The sequence below is a fragment of the Oncorhynchus kisutch genome, linkage group LG18 (genome assembly GCF_002021735.2).
Source record: "Oncorhynchus kisutch isolate 150728-3 linkage group LG18, Okis_V2, whole genome shotgun sequence".
NCBI classification, from domain to species: Eukaryota; Metazoa; Chordata; class Actinopteri; order Salmoniformes; family Salmonidae; genus Oncorhynchus; species Oncorhynchus kisutch.
The window spans coordinates 69,268-93,493 of NC_034191.2; the positions used below are offsets into that span (position 1 = coordinate 69,268).

A 24,226-nucleotide genomic window follows, 5' to 3' on the forward strand; every position below is an offset into this window, starting at 1 on the left:
CTCTCTTCAGTCCCTCCTTCCGTCTCCAAACCCCGGCCCCTACCCCTGTTTTGCCCCAGGGAGGAGAGGAGAGGAGAGGAGAGGAAGAGGCGGACGTAATCCACAGCCCACCAGTGTAAGCACAAAATGTATCTCTCTAAACCACAAATAATTAATCCCTCTCCTTGTGCTGGGTGCTGAGCTGGTGACACACACACACACACACACACATAGATGTAGACACACACACACACACACACACACCCTTGGACCCCCAAACACACACCCTTTGGCTTAGTTCTCATTAGTGCTGGTAATGGCACATCACAGCACAAAGAGGCATTAATCAGCAACCTCAGCCTCCTAAACCTGACATCCATCCATCCATCCACCCCCTCACATCCCACAAACTAACCCCCAGCCCAGCCCCCTGCCATCCATCCATCCCCCTCACATCTCACACACTAACCCTGGCTCCCACACCTTGTCTAGCATTAGGCCACACCCTCAACACATGTGCCTACATGCCTCTGTGTGTACAGTGACCTTTTCCACATTTTGTTACAATACAGCCTTATTCTAAAATCGTTTTTTCCCCTCATCAATCTACACACAGTACTCCAAAATCACAGTTTTTATTTTTTATTTTAGAAAATGTATATTTATATATATAAAAATAAAACTGAAATATTATATTTACATAAGTATTCAGACCCTTTGCTCAGTGCTTTGTTGAAGCATTATCGAGTCTTCTTGGGTATGATGCTACAAACATGGAACACCTGTATTTGGGGCGTTTCTCAAATTATTCTCTGCAGATCCTCTCAAGCTCTGTCAGGTTGGATGGGGAGCGTCGCTGCACAGCTTTTTTTCAGGACTCTCCAGAGATGTTTGATCGGGTTCAAGTCCGGTCCACTCAAGGACATTCAGAGACTTGTCCCGAAGCCACTCCTGCGTTGTCTTGGCTGTGTGCTTTGGGTTGTTGTCCCGTTGGAAGGTGAACCTTCACCCCAGTCTGAGGTCCTGAGCACTCTGGAGCAGGTTTTCATCAAAGATCTCTCTGTACTTTGCTCCGTTCATCTTTCCCTCAAACCTGACTAGTCTCCCAGTCCCTGCCGCTGAAAAACATCCCCACAGCATGATGCTGCCACCACCATGCTTCACCGTAGGGATGGTGCCAGGTTTCCTCCAGATGTAACACTTGGCATTCAGGCCAAAGAGTACAATCTTGGTTTCATCAGACCAGAGACCGTTGTTTCTCATTGTCTGAGTCCTTTAGGTGCCTTTTTGGCAAACTCCAAGCGGGCTGTCATTTGCATTTTACTGAGGAGTGGCTTCCATCTGGCCACTCTACCATAAAGTTCTGAATGGTGGATGGTCCTGAATGGTGGAGTGCTGGAGAGCTAATTGTCTTTCTGGATGGTTCTCCCATCTCCACAGAGGACCTCTGGATATTTGTCAGAGTGGTTCTTGGTCACCTCCCTGACCAAGGCCGTTCTCCCCCAATTGCTCGGTTTGACCGGGCGGCCAGCTCTAGGAAGAGTCTTGTTGGTTTCAAACTTCTTCCATTTCAGAATGATGTAGGCCACTGTGTTTTGGGGTACATTCAATGCTGAAGACATGTTTTGGTACCCTTCCCCAGATCTGTGCCTGGACACAATCCTGTCTCTGGATTCTATGGATAATTCCTTTGACCTCGTGGCTTGGTTTTTGCTCTGACGTGCACTGTCAACGGTGGGACCTTATATAGACAGGTGTGTGCCTTTCCAAATCATGTCCAATCAATTGAATTTACCACAGGTGGACTCCAATCAAGTTGTGGAAACATCTCGAGGATGATCAATGGAAACAGGATGCACCTGCGCTCAATTTCGAGTCTCATAGCAAAGGGTCTGAATACTTATTTAAATAAGGTATTTCAATGATCCATCTTTAATACATAAGCAAACATTTCCTAAAACCTGTGAAAAGTCAAGAGGTCTGAACACCTTTCGAATGCACTGTATGTTGGTGTGTGTGTGTGTGTGTGTTGGGGGGGTGTACTCACGGTCCTCGCGGGTCTGGATGTACAGGACATTGCTCCTGACCCCATCCCCAGCCTGGGTGTAGGCCAGCACCTGCACACTGTAGTTAGTGAACTTCTCCAGCCCTCTCAGCTCCACCTGCTCCCGGGTTGTCGTGATGTTCTGCATCTCTCCCCACTCTGACAGAGACAGAGGGAGCGGGATGGAGGGATGGAGGGAGAGAGAGATGGAGGGGAAGAGGGCAATAGAATGAAAAGTGTATAGGGTTGGGCAAAAGGCCAAGGGAAAGGAAAGAGGACGAGCAGGATGGAGTTGGACAATTGGGAAAGGACATGATCAAGTCCTCATGACTAGCTTTCCAAACAGAACCACAAGCACACCAACACACACACAAAGATACAGACGGGTAACTGAGCACGGCGCATGGCCCTCATACAGCATCGCTGCATGTGGAGATGCTTTGAGTTGGTTCAGGTTCGTGGTATGATTAGCTATTTTAGGGTTTCGTTGGCATTTTCTTTGAAAATAGTAGGGATGGCAGGCTGGTGGTTGGGGTTGGTTTTAGGGATTCACTAAATAGCAAATGTTTTATTTAACCAGAAAATCTTTTTTTTGTTTTACAAGGAAGACCAGTCAATGAGGTCTGGCACATAAACCAGCCTAGGTATCAGTAGCGGTCAGGGCTGAGGGTTGAAAGGGTAAAGGTCAAACCCTGAGGTCGACTCTTGGACTCATGGTGGAGGGGCCAGAGGTCAGATGTGAAAGGCGTAGCAGGGATAGTTTTTCTGCGTGTGGCCTTGTGCCCGTGTGTGCGGGAGAGGGTACGTCGGACCCCCACAGCACCCACCTCCGTCGGGGAAGAGGGACCAGAAGACCACCCGGTAGCCCTTCAGCACGCCGTGCAGCGTCAGACGCGGGGGCTCCGCCCACGTGATTACCGCCTCGTCTGATGTCACCGAGATGGCCCGCACGTTCTGGGGCGGCTGGCTGGGCACTGGAAAAGGGAGGGAGGGGAAGAGATTATTATCGGAACCCATCAAAATACTACATGTCAAACACGACAGCAAGGGACAATTTCCCGGACATAGATTTAGCCAAGTCCTGGGCTTAACAGCAAGCTTAATGAAGAATCCCAAATGACAGCGCTTTTTAAAATAGGACGAGGCTTAGTCTGTGTCTAGGAAATCCCCCCCCTCCCCCCCAGGAAGTTTACGATCCTTAAAACACCGAGTAGTAAAAACCAAGACATGTAAAAACACAACTCAAACCCTCGACGAGCCTAAATGCCTAACCTGACATCAGACGTGAGGGATGACTCTAAATAAATAAATGTCCTCTCTGATGTGTTGGCGTAAAACGGCTCCTCTGTCTCACTTCTCCCAGGTGCCCCTTCTATCTATCAGCTGCCCGTGGCTCACTGACCAACGGGCTTTCACGGGGCGAACAACGCCACCATTGAGGATGAACAGATCTGGACTTGTGAGAGAAAGAGGGGAACAGGACGAGTGGGTGAAGGCCGACTGAACGGAAAGAGAGAGAGAGAGAGAGAGAGAGAGAGAGGGAGAGAAATGAAAGAGGGAGAGTTGGCCTGCAACGATAGGGAAGCCGCAGCTGGTGTGGGGAGAGAGGGAGTGGCGGAGGAGGAAATGGGGTTAGGAAGGGAGAGAGGGAGGGAGAGGAGACATGAGAGGTTTGTGTTATCAGGTCTGAGGGTCCATCTCCGCTCACAACCCCCAGTGGACTGAACTCCAACAGCCAGCAAGACGTTACCGATCCAGGGCCTGACACAATCATAACCTACTCCTTACCACTCACCTTGAATACAATACACACAAAGGGGAGTGAAGGGAGAGGGTAAGGGGGGGGGGGTCGATACGAGAGACAGGGATGTGAGAGAAAAAGTGGGAGAGGAATAGAGTAGAAACAGGAGAACATGGAAACAGACATGAGGGGAGGAGAGAATGGAGTGAAAGAGTGGGTGGGAGAGAGAGATGTGAGGCAGCTTGAGAGGGAGTCGTGGCAGAGAGACAAATGAAAGGTGTCTTTTGGAGCGAGAGAGAGAGATATATAGAGAGAGAGAGATAGAGAGGAGAGAGAGATAGAGAGAGAGAGAGAGAGAGATAGAGAGAGAGAGGAGAGATAGAGAGGAGAGAGAGAGGAGAGAGAGAGAGAGAGAGAGAGAGGAGAGAGAGGAGAGAGAGGAGAGAGAGAGAGATAGATAGAGAGAGAGCAGGGTATGTGGGCATAGGAGGAGAGGAAGGGAGTTGAAAGAGGGAATGAGGGAAGGGAAAAATATGAAAAGAGGGAGTAGGGAGACAATGCGTTCAGCTGTGGATAATTACGGCAGGAAGCAAACAGAAAGAGAGAGACAAGCTAATTAGAATTATTTTTAGTATGCTTGTTGTTATCACTATTATCATAATGGCCATCAATATCACTGTCACCACGGAGACAGCCACTGGGAAGAGCAATGCTCTGGACCAATGGGGCTTCAGCCAACTGTGTGTGTGTGTCTGTGTGTCTGTGTGTGTGTGTGTGTGTGTGTGTGTGTGTGTGTGTGTGTGTGTGTGTGTGTGTGTGTGTGTGTGTGTGTGTGTGTGTGTGTGTGTGTTGTGAGGCTGTGAGTGTGTGTGTGTGTTTTCATATTTCATAGGAAGAGAGAAACAATAAGAGATAGAGGAGGAATACACAGGAGAGAGTTGGAGAGACGCCCATCTAGAGATCAACCAGACACAGAGAGAGAGAGGGATGGGGGAGAGAGATGGGGGAGTGAGAGAGATGGGGGGGAGCGAGAGCGCGACAGAAAGAGATGGGGAAGTGAGACAGAGAGAGAGAGAGAGAGAGAGAGAGAGAGAGAGAGAGAGAGAGAGAGAGAGAGAGAGAGAGAGAGAGGTCAGGATCAGATGAGCTCCTGCATTTTTCAGCATTTTCTTAAAAAAAGATAGATTAAGAGTTAGATAAACTTGGATTTTTTGTCAGGAACACATACTGGATCCTACCCTCTACAACATAACCCCTACTTCAAGTCCAAACTTAAAACCTACAACCTGATTTTGGACGGAATTACGGAATCACCAGGATTTATTACCCTATACAGCAAATTCTCTGGAAAACAACAGAAACCTGAAAAACACCATCCAACCTGGAACTGAGTGAGTAATGTTTAGTCTGAAACTATATTTTACTTCCAAAAGCCAAGAAGAAAAATACACAACATTACTTTATAAGGACTGAATTCTAACATAATTATGCCAAGCCTGATTGATACAGCTTCAACTAGCACCGACGTGTCAAGTGAGAGGTGTCAAAGCCCATTAGCCCAACAATGGCAGGAGAGTCACATAGTCTACCCCAACCAAATGGAGAGGCCTTAGAAGCTCCCTCCTGCTGTTCAGAGGTAATTAAAATACAGTACCCTGTGCATGTAAAGAATGATAAATCAGGAAAAGATTACAAAATGAAGCTCCTTATGGAAAATCAAGAGACACTTTTTGCAGCCTATTACAAAAATGGGAACATCAGCAACCATATCTTCCACACAAACCATCCCCTGGCATGGCACAGTGCTATATTAGCACACTACCCCTTTGTTAAGAGAGGGGGGGTTAACGAGGGGTGGAAACTCAGAATACTTGATAACGAGGACTCTGAGTCAGGTAATATAAATATCTATAAGTCCGGAACAGTAATGGTACAGGGTAACCCCAAACAGTTTCAGCGGACTTTCACCTAATCAAAGAATTAGCCCAGCAGGAGAAGCTCTCCCTTGATAAAGATACCCCCACCCCGAGCGGGTCAGACCAGACCTCTTCATTATGTAACCCCACAGACGAGCCACCCCCAGCGGAGAGTCAAACTCCCAGCACAGATTACCACTCCCTCATTGAAATGAAGGACAAATTCACCCAGCTGGAGGTAAGGCAGGTGGAGCTGGAACAGCAGGTGATTACACTTCAGTCAGCACAGACCCAGACAACAGTCCAGCACAACAACACCCCCTTAACCAGACCTGGAATGCTGGAGGTGGAGAGAGAGATATCTGCACTCTGGACAGTGGTGAGACAACTACAACAGGAGAAAGAGGAGCAGAACAGAGCATTAGAGGAGAGGATCAGACTGCTGGTGGAGGAGAGGTTGAGGGGGATGGAGGAGAGGGTGAGGGGGACAGAGGAGAGGTTGAGGGGGACGGCGTGAGACAGAGAACAACCCACTAGAGAGGTGGCCACCCCCACAGAGAAGCCAGCAGAACAGCCCACCTTAGCACCTGACAAAAGTCTCGACACCACAGCAGAACAGTCCACACCAGACCCTGACCATAGAGTCGACATCACAGCAGAACAGACAATTGAAGAACCCCAAGCCCAGCGGCTCTCACCCCCTCTGAGCACCCCCCCTGTCAGCCACCCTGATAGCCCTTCTGACAACCCCCCCACACCCACTGAGGACAAACACAAGACACAGATTGTACTACTTATGGACTCAAATGGGAAATATATAGAAGAAAATAAAACTTTTTCCCAAACACAGCGTGTCTAAACTCTGGTGTCCAAACACCCAGCGCGCCCTCGACCTTCTGTCTGAGGACCAACTAGGCTCACCTAGCCACATAATAATACACACAGGCACAAACGACCTGAGAGCACAGCAGGAAAGGGTGGCCACAGCACTGAAGGGAGTGATTGAAAAGGCTTCTTCTACTTTCCCCAATGCACAAGTGGTTATCTCCACCCTGCTACCACGAAAATACTTCCACCCTGCCACAATACAGCGGGTAAACGCAAGTATTTCTCGTGACTGTGCCTCAAAACCAAATGTTTTCCTGGCCCACCACTCCACCCTGGACTTGAACAGCCTCTATGACCAGGTCCACCTCTACAAGGCAGCAGTGCCCACCTTTGCCCGGACTCTAAAGGACATCGCTCTCAAACGTATCCCCAACACTTCACACAGGAGCAACAGATCAATAGACACCCCACCCAGATCAGCGAGACCCCCTCCCAGACCTGCAGGACCCCCCCCCCCCCTGCACCTACACATAGAGGACCCACGCAAAGAGGAATTACACCCAGACCACAGTACACCCAGACACATCCACACCCCCACCCCACCCCAACCAATCAACACCCCCCCACGTCAACCATGCCCACACCCCATTTAGGCCCCCTCAGATCAGACATATGCCACTCCTGCCCACCCCATGCACCCCACCCCCGCAAAGAGGGCCTCAACATGGAAGCCACACATACGCCCAGGTAGTGAGCGGGCAAACGGTCCCAACCCCCACTCTCACACTCGCCCAAGCCAATGGCATGTACCAGATCCTCAGCAGGCTCTGCTCACACTTACTGGCCTGAGGCCAAACCACGACCAACAACATTGGACACTCTATGGAACAAAAAGCCTTCACTATATCATCCTGGAATATCCAAGGCCTGAGGTGATCTGCCTTTGGCCTAAAGAGCAGAAACCCAGACTTCACCAAAGAAATCGGTAATACAGACATTGTCATCCTGCAAGAAACCTGGTATAGAGGAGACGGACCCACTGGTTGCCCTCTAGGTTACAGAGAGCTGGTAGTCCCATCCACCAAACTACCAGGTGAGAAACAGGGAAGGGACTCAGGGGGTATGCTAATTTGGTATAGAGCAGACCTAACTCACTCCATTAAATTAATCAAAACAGGAACATTCTACATTTGGCTAGAAATTCAAAAGGAAATTATCCTAACAGAGAAAAACGTCCTCCTGTGTGCTACCTATATCCCCCCACTAGAATCCCCATATTTGAATGAAGACAGCTTCTCCATCCTGGAGGGGGAAATCAATCATTTCCAGGCCCAGGGACATGTACTAGTCTGTGGCGACCTAAATGCCAGAACCGGACAAGAACCTGACACCCTCAGCACACAGGGGGACAAACACCTGCCTGGAGGTGACAGCATTCCCTCCCACATATGCCCCCCAAGGCACAACTATGACAACATAACCAACAAAAACGGGTCACAACTCCTGCAGCTCTGTTGCACGCTGGGTATGTACATAGTCAACGGTAGGCTTCGAGGGGACTCCTATGGTAGGTACACCTATAGCTCATCTCTTGGCAGTAGTACTGTAGACTACTTTATCACTGACCTCAACCCAGAGTCTCTCAGAGCGTTCACAGTCAGCCCACTGACACCCCTATCAGACCACAGCAAAATCACAGTCTACTTAAACAGAGCAATACTCAATCATGAGGCATCAAAGCCAAAGGAACTGAGTAACATTAAGAAATGCTATAGATGGAAGGAATGCAGTTTGGAAACCTACCAAAAAACAATTAGGCAACAACAAATTCAATCCCTTTTAGACAATTTCCTGGGTAAAACATTCCACTGTAATAGTGAAGGTGTAAACTTGGCAGTAGAAAATCTTAACAGTATATTTGACCTCTCAGCTTCCCTATCAAATCTAAAAATCTCAAATAGAAAACCGAAGAAAATTAACAATAATGACAAATGGTTTGATGAAGAATGCAAAAATCGAAGAAAGAAATTGAGAAACCTGTCCAACCAAAAACATAGAGACCCGGAAAACCTGAGTCTACGCCTTCACTATGGTGAATCACTAAAACAATACAGAAATACACTACGGAAAAAGAAGGAACAGCATGTCAGAAATCAGCTCAATGTAATTGAAGAATCCATAGACTCTAACCACTTCTGGGGAAATTGGAAAACACTAAACAAACAATAACACGAAGAATTATCTATCCAAAATGGAGATGTATGGGTAAACCACTTCTCCAATCTTTTTGGCTCTATAACAAAGAATAGAGAGCAAAAACATATACATGATCAAATACAGATCTTAGAATCAACTATTAAAGACTACCAGAACCCACTGGATTCTCCAATTACATTGAATGAGTTACAGGACAAAATAAAAACCCTCCAACCCAAAAAGGCCTGTGGTGTTGATGGTATACAGACAACAAATTCCAATTGGCTATACTAAAACTCTTTAACATCATCCTTAGCTCTGGCATCTTCCCCAATATTTGGAACCAAGGACTGATCACCCCAATCCACAAAAGTGGAGACAAATTTGACCCCAATAACTACCGTGGAACATGCGTCAACAGTAACCTTGGGAAAATCCTCTGCATTATCATTAACAGCAGACTCGTAAATTTCCTCAATGAAAACAATGTACTGAGCAAATGTCAAATTGGCTTTTTACCAAATTACCGTACAACAGACCATGTATTCACCCTGCACACCCTAATTGACAACCAAACAAACCAAAACAAAGGCAAAGTCTTCTCATGCTTTGTTGATTTCAAAAAAGCCTTCGACTCAATTTGGCATGAGGGTCTGCTATATACAAACTGATGGAAAGTGGTGTTGGGGGTAAAACATACGACATTATAAAATCCATGTACACAAACAACAAGTGTGCGGTTAAAATTGGCAAAAAACACACAAACTTCTTCACACAGGGTCGTGGGGTTAGACAGGGATGCAGCTTAAGCCCCACCCTCTTCAACATATATATCAACGAATTGGCACGGGCACTAGAAAAGTCTGCAGCACCCGGCCTCACCCTACTAGAATCCGAAGTCAAATGTCTGCTGTTTGCTGATGATCTGGTGCTTCTGTCACCAACCAAGGAGGGCCTACAGCAGCACCTAGATCTTATGCACAGATTCTGTCAGACCTGGGCCCTGACAGTAAATCTCAGTAAGACCAAAATAATGGTGTTCCAAAAAAGGTCCAGTCACCAGGACCACAAATACAAATTCCATCTAGACACTGTTGCCCTAGAGCACACAAAAAACTATACATACCTTGGCCTAAACATCAGCGTCACAGGTAACTTCCACAAAGCTGTGAACGATCTGAGAGACAAGGCAAGAAGGGCATTCTATGCCATCAAAAGGAACATAAATTTCAACATACCAATTAGGATTTGGCTAAAAATACTTGAATCAGTCATAGAGCCCATTGCCCTTTATGGTTGTGAGGTCTGGGGTCCGCTCACCAACCAAGACTTCACAAAATGGGACAAACACCAAATTGAGACTGCACGCAGAATTCTGCAAAAATATCCTCCGTGTACAACGTAGAACACCAAATAATGCATGCAGAGCAGAATTAGGCCGATACCCACTAATTATCAAAATCCAGAAAAGAGCCGTTAAATTCTATAACCACCTAAAAGGAAGTGATTCCCAAACCTTCCACAACAAAGCCATCACCTACAGAGAGATGAACCTGGAGCTCTGGTGGTCCTGGGGCTCTGTTCACAAACAAAAACACACCCTACAGAGCCCCAGGACAGCAGCACAATTAGACCCAACCAAATCATGAGAAAACAAAAAGATAATTACTTGACACATTGGAAAGAATTAACAAAAAAACTGAGCAAACTAGAATGCTATTTGGCCCTACACAGAGAGTACACAGCGGCAGAATACCTGACCACTGTGACTGACCCAAAATTAAGGAAAGCTTTGACTATGTACAGACTCAGTGAGCATAGCCTTGCTATTGAGAAAGGCCGCCGTAGGCAGACATGGCTCTCAAGAGAAGACAGGCCATGTGCACACTGCCCACAAAATGAGGTGGAAACTGAGCTGCACTTCCTAACCTCCTGCCAAATGTATGACCATATTAGAGAGACATATTTCCCTCAGATTACACAGATCCACAAAGAATTTGAAAACAAATCCAATTTAGAAAAACTCCCATATCTACTGGGTGAAATTCCACAGTGTGCCATCACAGCAGCAAGATTTGTGACCTGTTGCCACGAGAAAAGGGCAACCAGCGAAGAACACACACCATTGTAAATACAACCCATATTTATGCTTATTTATTTTATCTTGTGTCCTTTACCATTTGTACATTGTTAAAAACACTGTATATATAATATGACATTTGTAATGTCTTTATTGTTTTGAAACTTCTGTATGTGTAATGTTTACTGTTAATTTGTATTGTTTATTTCACTTTATATATTATCTACCTCACTTGCTTTGGCAATGTTAACACATGTTTCCCATGCCAATAAAGCCCCTTGAATTGAATTGAATTGAGAGAGCACAACAGAGAGATAGAGAGTGAGAGAGAGAGATGGGGAAGTGAGAGAGAGCGCGGCAGAGAGAGAGATGGGGAAGTGAGAGAGAGAGCGCGGCAGAGAGAGAGATGGGGAAGTGAGACAGAGAGAGCGCGGCAGAGAGAGAGAGAGATGGGGAAGTGATAGAGAGAGAGAGCACGGCAGAGAGAGAGATGGGGAAGTGAGACAGAGAGAGAGCGCGGCAGAGAGAGAGGTGGGGGAATGAGACAGAGAGATAGCGTGACAGAGAGAGAGAGAGATGGGGAAGTGAGACAGAGAGAGAGCACGGAAAAGAGAGAGAGAGAGATGGGGGAGTGAGACAGAGAGAGAGTGTGACAGAGAGAGAGAGAGAGATGGGGGCGTGAGACAGAGAGAGAGTGCGGCAGAGAGAGAGAGAGATGGGGGAGTGAGAGAGTGAGACAGAGAGCGAGAGAGATATGGGGGAGTGAGACACAGAGAGAGCGTGACAGAGAGAGAGAGATGGGGGAGTGAGACAGAGAGAGAGTGCAACAGAGAGAGAGATATGGGGGAGTGAGACAGAGAGAGAGTGTGTGAGAGAGAGAGAGATGGGGGAGTGAGACAGAGAGAGAAAGAGAGAGAGAGAGAGAGAGAGAGAGAGAGAGTTGGGGGAGTGAGACAGAGAGAGAGAGAGAGAGTGTGTGAGAGAGAGAGATGGGGGAGTGAGACAGAGAGAGAGAGAGAGATATGGGGGAGTGAGACACCGAGAGAGAGAGAGAGATGGGGGAGTGAGACACAGAGAGAGAGAGAGAGATGGGGGAGTGAGACACAGAGGGAGAGAGAGAGAGAGAGAGAGAGAGAGAGAGAGAGAGAGAGAGAGAGAGAGAGATGGGGGAGTGAGATGGGGGAGAGAGAGAGAGAGATGGGGGAGTGAGACAGATAGACAGAGAGAGAGAGAGAGAGAGAGAGAGAGAGAGAGAGAGATGGGGGAGTGAGAGAGATGGGGGAGTGAGACAGAGAGAGAGAGAGAGAGAGAGAGAGAGAGAGAGAGAAAGAGAGAGAGAGAGAGATGGGGGAGTGAGACAGAGAGAGAGCGTGACACAGAGCGAGAGAAAGGTTAGAGATGAAGTTACACGGGATATATCTAAAACATATCATAGCGAAGGGGAAAGAATCACTCGGGGAATGTTCAAAGACGAGGTGAGGAGGGTGACAATGGCAGAGGGGATCAGGTATGTTTGGCCCTCTATCTATCTATCTCCGTCTCTGTGAATGTCTGACTCGTATGAACAGTGTAAGAACACTATTTTACTCCAACACGCCTACATCAGGGCTCCTGCTAAGAAAATAAATCGGGACATCGACAAAGGATTACGCGTGCGTGCGTGTTGCACGTCCCCCTACCATCTTCCAGTGTGGTAGCGTTGATCTCAGAGCTGGAGGGGCCGGTGCCGGCCCTGTTGAAGGCCTGGACCACCACCCCATACTGGGCAAACTTCTTCAGGTTGTCCAGGGTGTACACCTCGCTGTCCCCCGTGGCCTTCATCTCCACGATGCTGTACTGGCCGTTACTGCCAGGCCCGTTCTCACGGTAACCGATCTGGTAGCCCCGGATCACCCCGTTCTGAAGCTCCTTCCTGGGGGCCTAGAGGAGGGAGAAAGGGAGAAGAGAGAAGGAAAGAGGGTAACATCGACATTTGATTGTGTTGCATTGTAGAGGCAGGATGTAATGCGGCACGATCAGATGTGTGATCTTTATGTGATTCCAGGTGTTCAATTTCAGTGTCTCATTTCACATTGCTTTGATGTCTCTGATCATCTTGAATCGACAGGTGGTTTTACCTTCCAGGTGACGCGGATGCTCTGCGAGGTCATAGGCAGGAGGAAAACCTCCACAGGAGGACCATCCGGCTCTGGAGGGAGGAAAAGAGAGATAGGCACTCTTCTTCGGGTCATCCAAGGTCATCTCATCGATATCTGTGTGTGTGTGTGTGTGTGTGTCTGTGTGTGTGGTTGTGCTGGACTCACGTGCTTCCTCTGTGCTGATGGTGAGCTCCTTGCTGGCTTGACTGTGTCCGATCTTGTTGTAGGAGAACATGCGGATGCTGTAGATTTGGGCAGGGTGTAGATCCACGATGTTGGCCTGGTTATTGGTGGGGGAGATCTTACGGGTGGCATGCTTCAACTCCCAAGGATCTGTGTGTGTTGGTGAGTGTGAGAGAGCGAGAGAGAGAGTGTGTGTGTGTGTGTGTGTGTGTGTGTGTGTGTGTGTGTGTGTGTGTGTGTGTGTGTGTGTGTGTGTGTGTGTGTGTGTGTGTGTGTGTGTGTGTGTGTGTGTGTGTGTGTGTGTGTGAGAGACAGAGAGAGAGAGAGACAGATCATGCGTGTGTATGCATGTTTGTGTGTGTGTGTGTGTGTGTGTGTGCACCAAAGAGAGAAAATGCATTAGTCGGTTATAGTTATGTTCTCAGTACTGACTAACAGTCAATCCCCAGTTTAACCCCCGCTGTCCCCTGGCATACCTGTCTTGTTCTTGTACTCAATGTCGTAGCTGGTGATGATGCTGTTGCCGTCAAATCTCTGGGTCCAGCGCAGGTTCATACTCCGATCCTTCACCTCCCTCACCTCCAACTCTGGAGGGTCTGGGGGCTCTGAGAGAGAAAGAGGGAGAGGAAGAGGGAGAGAAAGAGGGAGAGGAGGAAAGGAAATGGTAAAGGTGTAAGGGAGAAATATACACTCTTAGGAGAGCCCTTTTTAGTTCCAGGTAGAATAATTCCATGTAGAACCCTATGTAGAAAGGGTTCTACAAGGAACCAAAAAAAGTTCTACCTGAAAACCAATAGGGTTCTTCGAAGGGCTCTCCTATTGGGACAGCCGAACCACCCTTTTAGGTTGTAGATCGCAAATCAAATTCTAAGCGTGTAGAGGGAATGGAACATAAGCATAGTGTGAAAGAAAGTGGTCCTGTATTGATTGTCTCTCTCTCCAGGTTCATGTCACACAAAGCAGTTAGTCACACAGGGCTTTATTCACTCGGCACCAAACGGAAGGAAACAGGCTGGTTGTACAGGGACTTCATTTTCCATCGCAAAACACTTTGCTATAGGTGATTGTGTGGTGGTCTGACCCACTGACCTTGCACAGTGAGCTGGATGAGGCCCCGGCCCTCTCCATATGAGTTGATGGCATGGCAGGAGAAGAAGACCGAGTCACCTCGCTCTGCTGGTTTCAGCTACACACACACACACACAACACACACACACACAAAGAGAGAGAGAGAGAGTCAGAGAGCGATAGATAGACACTTTGTAAATCCACCTCCATACACCACTCATCTGATCTCATTTCCTCCATTTGCTATATCTGATGTCCTATCCCTCTATATTGTGTGTATGTTTGTATCTGTGTGTGTGTGTGTGTCTACAGTATGAAGGTGCATGTGTCTGTGTGTTTATGTGTGTGTCTGTCTGTCTGTTTATGTGTGTGTGTGTGTTTGTGTGTGCGTGTGTGTGCGTGTTCATGTGTGTGTGTGTGTGTGTGTGTGTGTATATGTCTACAGTATATGTGTGTAACTCACCTTCAGCGTAGACAATACTTCGTCACTCTTCTCGTTGGGGCTGGTGTTGATGGCGTAGCGAGGGTTACGGTCGGGGTCGATGACCGTGTCACCGCGCTCCCAACGGATGATGATAGGCCATTCCCCCCTCGCCGTGCAGTTCAGCTCCTTAATCTGGCCCTTAATGGCCATGGTGGTGTTGGGGTGCGACGTGATCATTGCCGGGACTGGAGAGAGAACGAGGGAGGGAAGAATGAAGGCGGGATGAAGGGATGGATGGCGGAAAGTAGGGGAAATAATGGGACAGAGTCAGACAGGGAAATAGGGGCAGAGTGAGTTAGATCATCTTAGCCTCGGTCGCAAATCTCTGTTTTGGACAAGACTGACTTCTTGACCAAAATGTTCCTATTTACACTTTTTTTTCCCCGGACTCATATCGATGCCACATAGGGTGTTTTCAACCAGAGAAGTTTACTGCAGTCCAATGACCTAGTGGCCTCATGGGTGTAATGTTACTAATATTTTTCATAATTTTATCATTAATAGCATTAGAAAAAAAACTATTAAAAAAAATCTGTTGTTTCTTTGTTTTGCTTTATTTCAGTCTTCTGTGATGTATATAACGTGTAATATTGGGTTGCAATATCCGACATGGTACAGGTGTCTTCTTTTTATGAGCCCATAACAATGTGTGTGAGGTGTGCACTTTTCTTTCAAAGTAGATTTGTTTAAGACTACCAAGAATCACTTTGTGTGGCCCTGATTTAGCCCACCGCGGTAAAAGTTTTAGTCCATTAGGCAATGGAGGAACAACGATCTTAGCGCTAAAGATGACGTTTATGGTTTTGGGAAACGATAAAGTATCTCTGCACGATAAAGCAGCTTCCAAGATGGGGCGTAGCAGTGAAGACGTGTTTGTTTTGTCCTCTCGTGTACTTTTGTATTTTTTCATATTTTTTTGTATATATATTTCAATTTATTTTGAATCTCTTCTCAATTTTTTATTCGATTATACCTTCCGGTAACCTGCCTCACCCAATGTGATACGGAATCGCTATTATTTTCAATTTTAGAACACATTCAAGAATCTCCAGAAGCTAACCAGCTAATTAGCTACAAGATATTTAGTCATTGTTAGCCACTGCTAGCGGCTTTTACCTTCTGCACAGATACCAGCCCTGTTTTTAGCCTGGATAATACTCGCCTGTCTACCAATATCGCTTATCTACCGATATCGGACTGCCTCTCCACAACAACGCCAGATTCCTGCCATAATCCCTGGACCACTACTTCACAGCTAGCTTTCACTCACCGTGGCACCTAGTACAGAAGCTATTCCCTGAGGCCCACCTCCCGGCCTACTCAGCTGTTCACCCGAACCCCACTCATACACGGCTAGAGCCCAAAACTCCACCGGATCCTTGCTGTAAACTCTGGACCTTGGCACCGGATCACCGCTGCTACCGATTGGATATAGTGGCTAACGCCACTGCCACGAAGCTAGCACCAGTTAGCCGTGAGCCAGGCACATCTCCCGGCTAGCAAACTAAATTCCACAATACCTCTTTCACCATCTGGCTTGGATTCTCTGTTGACACGGCGCCCCGCCGCACCACCACGACTGGTTTGCCAACGAATACTCCATCCGCTTGTGCCTTCATCCGGCCTCCGTCGGAGCAGACGCTACTAACTTTAAACGCTGTGTCGCTAGCGTAGTGGGGCTCCCCTGTTCCATCTACTGCTGCCCCCTGGACACTATGATCACTTGGCTACATAGCTGATGCCTGCTGGACTGTCCATTAATCACGGTACTCCATTCTGTTTATAATTTTTTTAATCTGTTGGCCCCAGCCGCGAACTCAGGCTCTGTGTGTAGTTAATCCAACCCTCTCTGCCTAGTCATCGCCATTTTACCTGCTGTTGTTGTGTTCGCTGATTTGCTGTTGTTGTCTCACCTGTTGTTTTAGCTAGCTCTCCCAATCAACACCTGCAATTACTTTATGCCTCGCTGTATGTCTCTCTCAAATGTCAATATGCGTTGTATACTGTTGTTCAGGTTAGTTATCATTGTTTTAGTTTACAATGGACCCCCTAGTTCCACTCTTCATACCTCTGATACCTCCTTTGTCCCACCTCCCACACATGCAGTGACAATACCCATTACAACCAGCATGTCCAGAGATACAACCCGTCTTATCATCACACAGTGCCTGGGCTTACCTCTGCTGTACCCGCACCCCACCACACCCCTGTCTGCGCATTATGCCCTGAATATATTCTACCACGCCCAGAAATCTTCTCCTTTAATCTTTGTCCCCAACGCTCTAGGTGACCAGTTTTGATAGCCTTTAGCCGCACCCTCATTCTACTCCTCCTCTGTTCCGCGGGTGATGTGGAGGTAAACCCAGGCCCTGCATGTCCGCAGGCACCCTCATTTGTTGACTTCTGTGATCGAAAAAGCCTTGGTTTCATGCATGCCAACATCAGAAGCCTCCTCCCTAAGTTAATTTTACTCACTGCTTTAGCACACTCTGCCAACCCTGATGTCCTTGCTGTGTCTGAATACTGGCTCAGGAAGGCCACCAAAAATTCTGAGATTTCCATACCCAACTATAAGATTTTCTGTCAAGATAGAACTGCCAAAGGGGGAGGAGTTGCAGTCTACTGCAGATATAGCCTGCAAAGTAATGTCATACTTTCCCTGGACACCATTTGTGAATTGATCGCCCCCCATCTAGCTTCAGAGTTTGTTCTGTTAGGTGACCTAAACTGGGATATGCTTAACACCCCGGCAGTCCTACAATCTAAGCTAGATGGCCTCAATCTCACACAAATCATCAAGGAACCCACCAGGTACAACCCTAAATCTGTAAGCAAGGGCACACTCATAGACGTTATCCTGACCAACTGGCCCTCCAAATACACCTCCGCTGTCTTCAATCAGGATGTCAGCGATCACTGCCTCATTGCCTGTATCCGCTATGGGTCCGCAGTTAAATGACCACCCCTAATCACTGTCAAACGCTCCCTAAAACACTAGCAGGCCTTTCTAATCGACCTGGCCTGGAAGGAATCCTGGAAGGATATTGACCTCATCCCGTCAGTTGAGGATACCTGGTCATTCTTTAAAAGTAACTTCTTCACCATCTTAGATAAGCATGCTCCGTTCAAAAAATGCAGAGCTAAGAACAGATATAGCCCCTGGTTCACTCCAGACCTGACTGCCCTCGACCAGCACAAAAACATTCTGTGGCGGACTGCAATAGCATCGAATAGTCCCCGTGATATGCAACTGTTCAGGGACCTCCTCCCAGCTGCCCACTGTACTGAGGCTAGATAACACGGTCACCACGATAAATCCATGATAATCGAAAACTTCAACAAGCATTTCTCAATGGCTGGCCATGCCTTCCTCCTGGCTACTCCAACCTCGGCCAACAGCTCCCCCCCCCCCCCCCCCCCCCCCCCGCAGCTACTCGCCCAAGTCTCCACAGCTTCTCCTTTACCCAAATCCAGATAGCAGATGTTCTGAAAGAGCTGCGAAACCTGGACCCGTACAAATCAGCTGGGCTTGACAATCTGGACCCTCTATTTCTGAAACTATCCGCCGCCATTGTTGCAACCCCTATTGTCGCAACTCCTATTACCAGCCTGTTCAACCTCTCTTTCATATCATCTGGAAAGCTGCCGCGGTCATCCCCCTCTTCAAAGGGGTCATCCCCCTAGACAAAAACTGTTACAGACCTATATCCATCCTGCCTGCCTATCTAAGGTCTTTGAAAGCCAAGTCAACAAACAGATCACTGACCATCTCGAATCCCACCGTACCTTCTCCGCTGTGCAATCTGGTTTCCGAGCAGGTCGCGGGTGCACCTCAGCCACGCTCAAGGTACTAAACGATATCTTAACCGCCATCGATAAAAGACAGTACTGTGCAGCCGTCTTCATCGACCTGACCTTGGCTTTCGACTCTGTCAATCACCATATTCTTATCGGCAGACTCAGTAGCCTCGGTTTTTCTAATGACTGCCTTGCCTGGTTCTCCAACTACTTTGCAGACAGAGTTCAGTGTATCAAATCGGAGGGCATGTTGTCCGGTCCTCTGGCAGTCTCTATGGGGGTTCCACAGGGTTCAATTCTCGGGCCGACTCTTTTCTCTGTATATATCAATGATGTTGCTCTTGTTGCGGGCGATTCCCTGATCCACCTCTACACAGACGACCCCATTCTGTATACTTCTGGCCCTTCCTAGGACACTGTGCTATCTAATCTCCAAACGAGCTTCAATGCAATACAACACTTCTTCCGTGGCCTCCAACTGCTCTTAAACGCTAGTAAAACCAAATGCATGCTTTTCAACCGTTCGCTGCCTGCACCCGCACGCCCGACTAGCATCACCACCCTGGATGGTTCCGACCTAGAATATGTGGACATCTACAAGTACCTAGGTGTCTGGCTAGACTGAAACTCTCCTTCCAGACTCATATCAAACATCTCCAATCCAAAATCAAATCTAGAATTGGCTTTCTATTTCGCAACAAAGCCTCCTTCACTCACGCCGCCAAACTTACCCTAGTAAAACTGACTATCCTAGCGATCCTCGACTTCGGCGATGTCATCTACAAAATGGCTTCCAATACTCTACTCAGCAAACTGGATGCAGTTTATCACAGTGCCATCCGCTTTGTTACAAAAGCACCTTATACCACCCACCACTGCGACCTGTATGCTCTAGTCGGCTGGCCCTCACTACATATTCGTCGCCAGACCCACTGGCTCCAGGTCATCTACAAGTCCATGCTAGGTACAGCTCCGCCTTATCTCAGTTCACTGGTCATGATGGCAACACCCACCCGTAGCACGTGCTCCAGCAGGTGTATCTCACTGATCATCCCTAAAGCCAACACCTCATTCGGCCGCCTTTCCTTCCAGTTCTCTGCTGCCTTTGACTGGAACGAAGAGCAAAAATCGTTGAAGTTGGAGACTTTTATCTCCCTCACCAACTTCAAACATCTGCTATCTGAGCAGCTAAACGATCGCTGCAGCTGTACATAGTCCATCGGTAAATAGCCCACCCAATTTACCTACCTCATCCCCATACTGCTTTTATTTATTTACTTTTCTGCTCTTTTGCACACCAGTATCTCTACCTGTACATGACCATCTGATCATTTATCACTCCAGTGTTAATCTGCTAAATTGCAATTATTCGCCTACCTCCTCATGCATTTTGCACACAATGTATATAGACTCTCTAAAACATTTTATTGTTATTTTTCTACTGTGTTATTGACTTGTTAATTGTTTACTCCATGTGTAACTCTGTGTTGTCTGTTCACACTGCTATGCTTTATCTTGGCCTGGTCGCAGTTGTAAATGAGAACTTGTTCTCAACTAGCTTACCTGGTTAAATAAAGGTGAAATAAAAATTTTGTGTTAAGAACTGCACACCTTCTTCTCTCGTATTCTGTATGACGGGGACTGGGTGAATGAGCACCCAGAAAGGTATTCACTCTATCTATCCCCCTCTCCACCTCTTCAATCACTCACACACCATCCTCTTCAGCTCCTCCCTTACTCCTCTCACACACACACACACACACACACACACACACACACACACACACACACACACACACACACACACACACACACACACACACACACACACACACACACAGACACACACACACACACACAGACACACACACACACACACACACACACACACACACACACACACACACACACACACACACACACACACACACACACACACACACACACAGACACACACACACACACACACACACGTGCATGCACACACACACAATCGATCTGAGGGGAGATCCGCTGTTTTGTTTTCATCACTTATTCATCCTTCCCTCTCTCCTTTCCTCCCTCTCTCTGCCGAGTGAAACGGACAGAATTGAGGGAGGCAGAGGAGAGGAACGGTTCAATCAATAACACTAACACCGTCTCAGACCGAGAGAGAGAGAGAGAGAGAGACAGAGAGACAGAGTGAGACACATACACAGCAAGTGAGCGAAGGAGAGGAGAGAGCTAGAGCAACAACGAGTGAGAGCAAGATAAAGTCAGGTAGTGAGTGAGTGGGAAACCTCTCTGCTGCCTGTAAAGGTGCTATAGGAGGACAGTCTGCTATTTATGGCTAGACACAGGCCAGAGGCCTCAGAGGCTAACATACACGGCAAGAGCAGTTTATCAACACCACGAGGGCAAAGGTGTGTGAGTGTGTGTGTTTGTAGATGCTAAAGTCACTGAAGGCCAGTGCAGGTTGGACAGATTGATTGCAGATAATGATTAAAGACAAAGTGTTTTTTGAAGACTGATCCCTACAGTCATAAAATCAATCTCTCTCTCTCTCTCCTCTCTCTCTCTCTCTCTCTCTCTCTCTCTCTCTCTCTCTCTCCTCTCCCTCCTCTCCCTCTCTCTCTCTTTCTCTCTCTCTCTCTCTCTCTCTCTCTCTCTCTCTCTCTCTCCTCTCTCTCTCTCTCTGTCTCTCCTCTCCTGTATCATCTGTCTGTCCACGGTCACTCTCACTCTGTGCGTCAGTATAGCCAGCTGAGTGATGAGAGAGAGAGAGAGCAGAAGAAGAAGACTGATACACTAGGCTCACAGTGTTCCCCAGCAGTGTTCCCCAGCACAGTGTTCCCCAGCAGAGTGTTCCCCAGCAGAGTGTTCCCCAGCACAGTGTTCCCCAGCAGAGTGTTCCCCAGCAGAGTGTTACCCAGCAGAGTGTTCCCCAGAAGAGTGTTCCCCAGCACAGTGTTCCCCAGCAGAGTGTTCCCCAGCACAGTGTTCCCCAGCACAGTGTTCCCCAGCACAGTGTTCCCCAGCACAGTGTTCCCCAGCAGAGTGTTCCCCAGCACAGTGTTCCCCAGCAGAGTGTTCCCCAGCAGAGTGTTCCCCAGCAGAGTGTTCCCCAGCACAGTGTTCCCCAACAGAGTGCTCCCCAACACGGCAGCCATCTTAAGTGGGATACAATACAAAGCCGTGACCTTTATACCATTAAGGTATATTAAACCTTAGGGCTCCCTAGTGGCGCAACGGTCGAAGAGGCGTCACTACAGTCCCTGGTTCAAATCCATACGGCGGCGCACAGTTTGGCCGGGGCTAGGACGTCATTGTAAAATAAGAATTTGTTCTTAACTGACTTGCCTGGTTAAATGAAGCTAAAACAAATAAACCCCTTTGTTGAACCCAGAGGAGTAACAATCCTTAGATTTATTAACTCATTTTCTTTGATAAGTGACCAAGTACCTTGTTTATGTCCCTCACTGCGTGGTCAGCTTGCTGGTCAAACTCGCCCAGCACGTGTGTGGTTGAGAGCGCGGCATGTTTTTACTGCCACATAAACCAGGTAGGTGCGGTCGAATGTGTTCCTTTATACGGTCAGCCTTAGTAGTTCAGCACTCTTGGGCCAAACGAGGGTTAAGTGCCTCGCCCAAGGGCACGTTTACAGATCGTTCACCTTGTCGGCTCAGGTATTCGAACAAAGCGGCCTTTCGTTTACTGGCCCGACGCTGTTACCGCTAGGCTAACTTTCGCCCTCGTGTGTGGTTGGGAAAGTGTGGCCGTGCTCCAGTTGCAGGTCAGACTCAATCCTGACCATCAGGACCATGCTCTTGCTGATGTCGGAGCCCACCCACTATGTGTGTGTGGTTTAGAGTGTGTGGTCAAGCTTGCGGGTCAGACTCACTCTTGACCGTCAGGACCATGTTCTTGCTGATGTCGGAGCCCACCCAGTATGTGTGTGTGGTTTAGAGTGTGTGGTCAAGCTTGCGGGTCAGACTCACTCTTGACCGTCAGGACCATGCTCTTGCTGATGTCGGAGCCCACCCAGTATGTGTGTGTGGTTAAGCTTGCGGGTCAGACTCACTCTTGAGCGTCAGGACCATGCTCTTGCTGATGTCGGAGCCCACCCAGTATGTGTGTGTGTTTAAGAGTGTTTGGTCAAGCTTGCGGGTCAGACTCACTCTTGACCGTCAGGACCATGCTCTTGCTGATGTCGGAGCCCACGCCGTTGGAGGCCTGACAGAGGTAGTAGCCCCGGTCCTCCTCCAGGACGTGACGAATCAGCAGGGAGCCGTTCCCCATGATCTGGATCCGACCGGTCAGAGGCACTGGGTGATACTGCTGGGGGTTCCCTATACCTACGGAGGGGTTGAGCGGTGAGTGTCAAGGTCATATACCAGCTATATTATATATACATGGCTAGAGTGAACAGTACTGGCAAATGCCGTAAATTGACCGGTGGGGATGGGTACCTTTGGCGTGCTTCCACATGACTTTGGGAGGCGGGTATCCGTCCACGGAGCAGTTGAGGACCCCCACCTTGCCATAGATCCCGTCCTGGTTATTGGGCTGGACCACAAACTGAGGAGGCACTGTAGGGAGGGGACGGAGAAGATGAAACCTGGAGCCTGACGGCGGGTCTATCTGTCTGTCTGTCGGTCTGTCAGTCAACCGGCCCTGTCTCACCTGTGACAGTGAGCTGCCTCTCAGAGCTGACGGTGGCGGCGTCGTTGCTAGCGATGCAGGTGTAGTTGCCGTTGTGCTTGAGCGACACCTTGCCGATCTGCAGCGAGCCTCATGTACTCCTTGGTCTCGATGTTGACGCCGGACGAGGGCGCGACCTCCTGGCCGTCCTTACGCCAGGTGATGTGGATGGGCATGTCGCCAGACGACACCACGCAGGCGATGTACATGAGCTTCCCAATGGAGGTGGGGGGGAAGTCAAAGGGTTGGATCAGAGGGGGCACTGAGAGATGGAAAACAGGAGGGAGAGAGAGATAGAATAAGAGGAGAGGAAAAGGTTTTTAAAAAAGGGAGCGACAGAAAGGTAGGAAAGCAGATACATACATATGAGAGAGAGAGAGGTAGAGAGAGAGGTAGAGAGAGGTAGAGGTAGAGAGAGAGGTAGAGAGAGGTAGAGGTAGAGAGAGGTAGAGAGGTAGAGAGAGGTAGAGAGAGAGGTAGAGAGAGGTAGAGGTAGAGAAAGGTAGAGAGGTAGAGAGAGGTGGAGAGAGAGAGGAGGTGAGAAGGTAGAGAGAGGTAGAGAGGTAGAGAGAGGTAGAGAGAGAGGTAGAGGTAGAGAGAGAGGTAGAGAGAGGTAGAGGTAGAGAGAGAGGTAGAGAGAGGTAGAGGTAGAGAGAGGTAGAGAGGTAGAGAGAGGTAGAGAGAGAGGTAGAGAGAGGTAGAGGTAGAGAGAGAGGTAGAGAGAGAGGTCGAGAGAGGTAGAGGTAGAGAGAGAGGTAGAGAGAGAGGTAGAGAGAGAGAGAGGTAGAGAGGTAGAGAGGTAGAGAGAGAGAGAGAGAGGTAGAGAGGTAGAGAGAGGTAGAGAGAGAGGTAGAGAGAGAGGTAGAGAGAGAGAGAGAGGTAGAGAGAGAGAGAGAGGTAGAGAGGTAGAGAGAGGTAGAGAGGTAGAGAGAGGTAGAGGTAGAGAGAGGTAGAGGTAGAGAGAGAGGTAGAGAGAGGTAGAGAAGTAGAGAGAGGTAGAGAGGTAGAGAGAGGTAGAGAGGTAGAGAGAGGTAGAGAGGTAGAGAGAGGTAGAGGTAGAGAGAGGTAGAGGTAGAGAGAGAGGTAGAGAG

At 48.3% G+C, this 24,226-nt stretch overlaps 1 protein-coding gene across 1 annotated transcript in view; it reads right to left on the minus strand.

Moving 5' to 3' along the window:
* The window catches only part of LOC109909351 (Down syndrome cell adhesion molecule-like protein 1 homolog), a gene marked incomplete at its 5' end in the record, with an annotated part of 41,409 nt that extends 17,960 nt beyond the window's left edge, over positions 1 to 23,449 (minus strand). Inside the window, 12 exon segments of the mRNA XM_031796279.1 lie at positions 2,027 to 2,182; positions 2,851 to 2,997; positions 12,464 to 12,704; positions 12,902 to 12,972; positions 13,088 to 13,255; positions 13,582 to 13,710; positions 14,195 to 14,291; positions 14,637 to 14,842; positions 22,613 to 22,789; positions 22,904 to 23,023; positions 23,118 to 23,226; positions 23,228 to 23,449. Coding sequence (XP_031652139.1) covers positions 2,027 to 2,182; positions 2,851 to 2,997; positions 12,464 to 12,704; positions 12,902 to 12,972; positions 13,088 to 13,255; positions 13,582 to 13,710; positions 14,195 to 14,291; positions 14,637 to 14,842; positions 22,613 to 22,789; positions 22,904 to 23,023; positions 23,118 to 23,226; positions 23,228 to 23,449 — 1,843 coding nt within the window.
* Between the last annotated feature and the right edge of the window lie 777 nt (positions 23,450 to 24,226).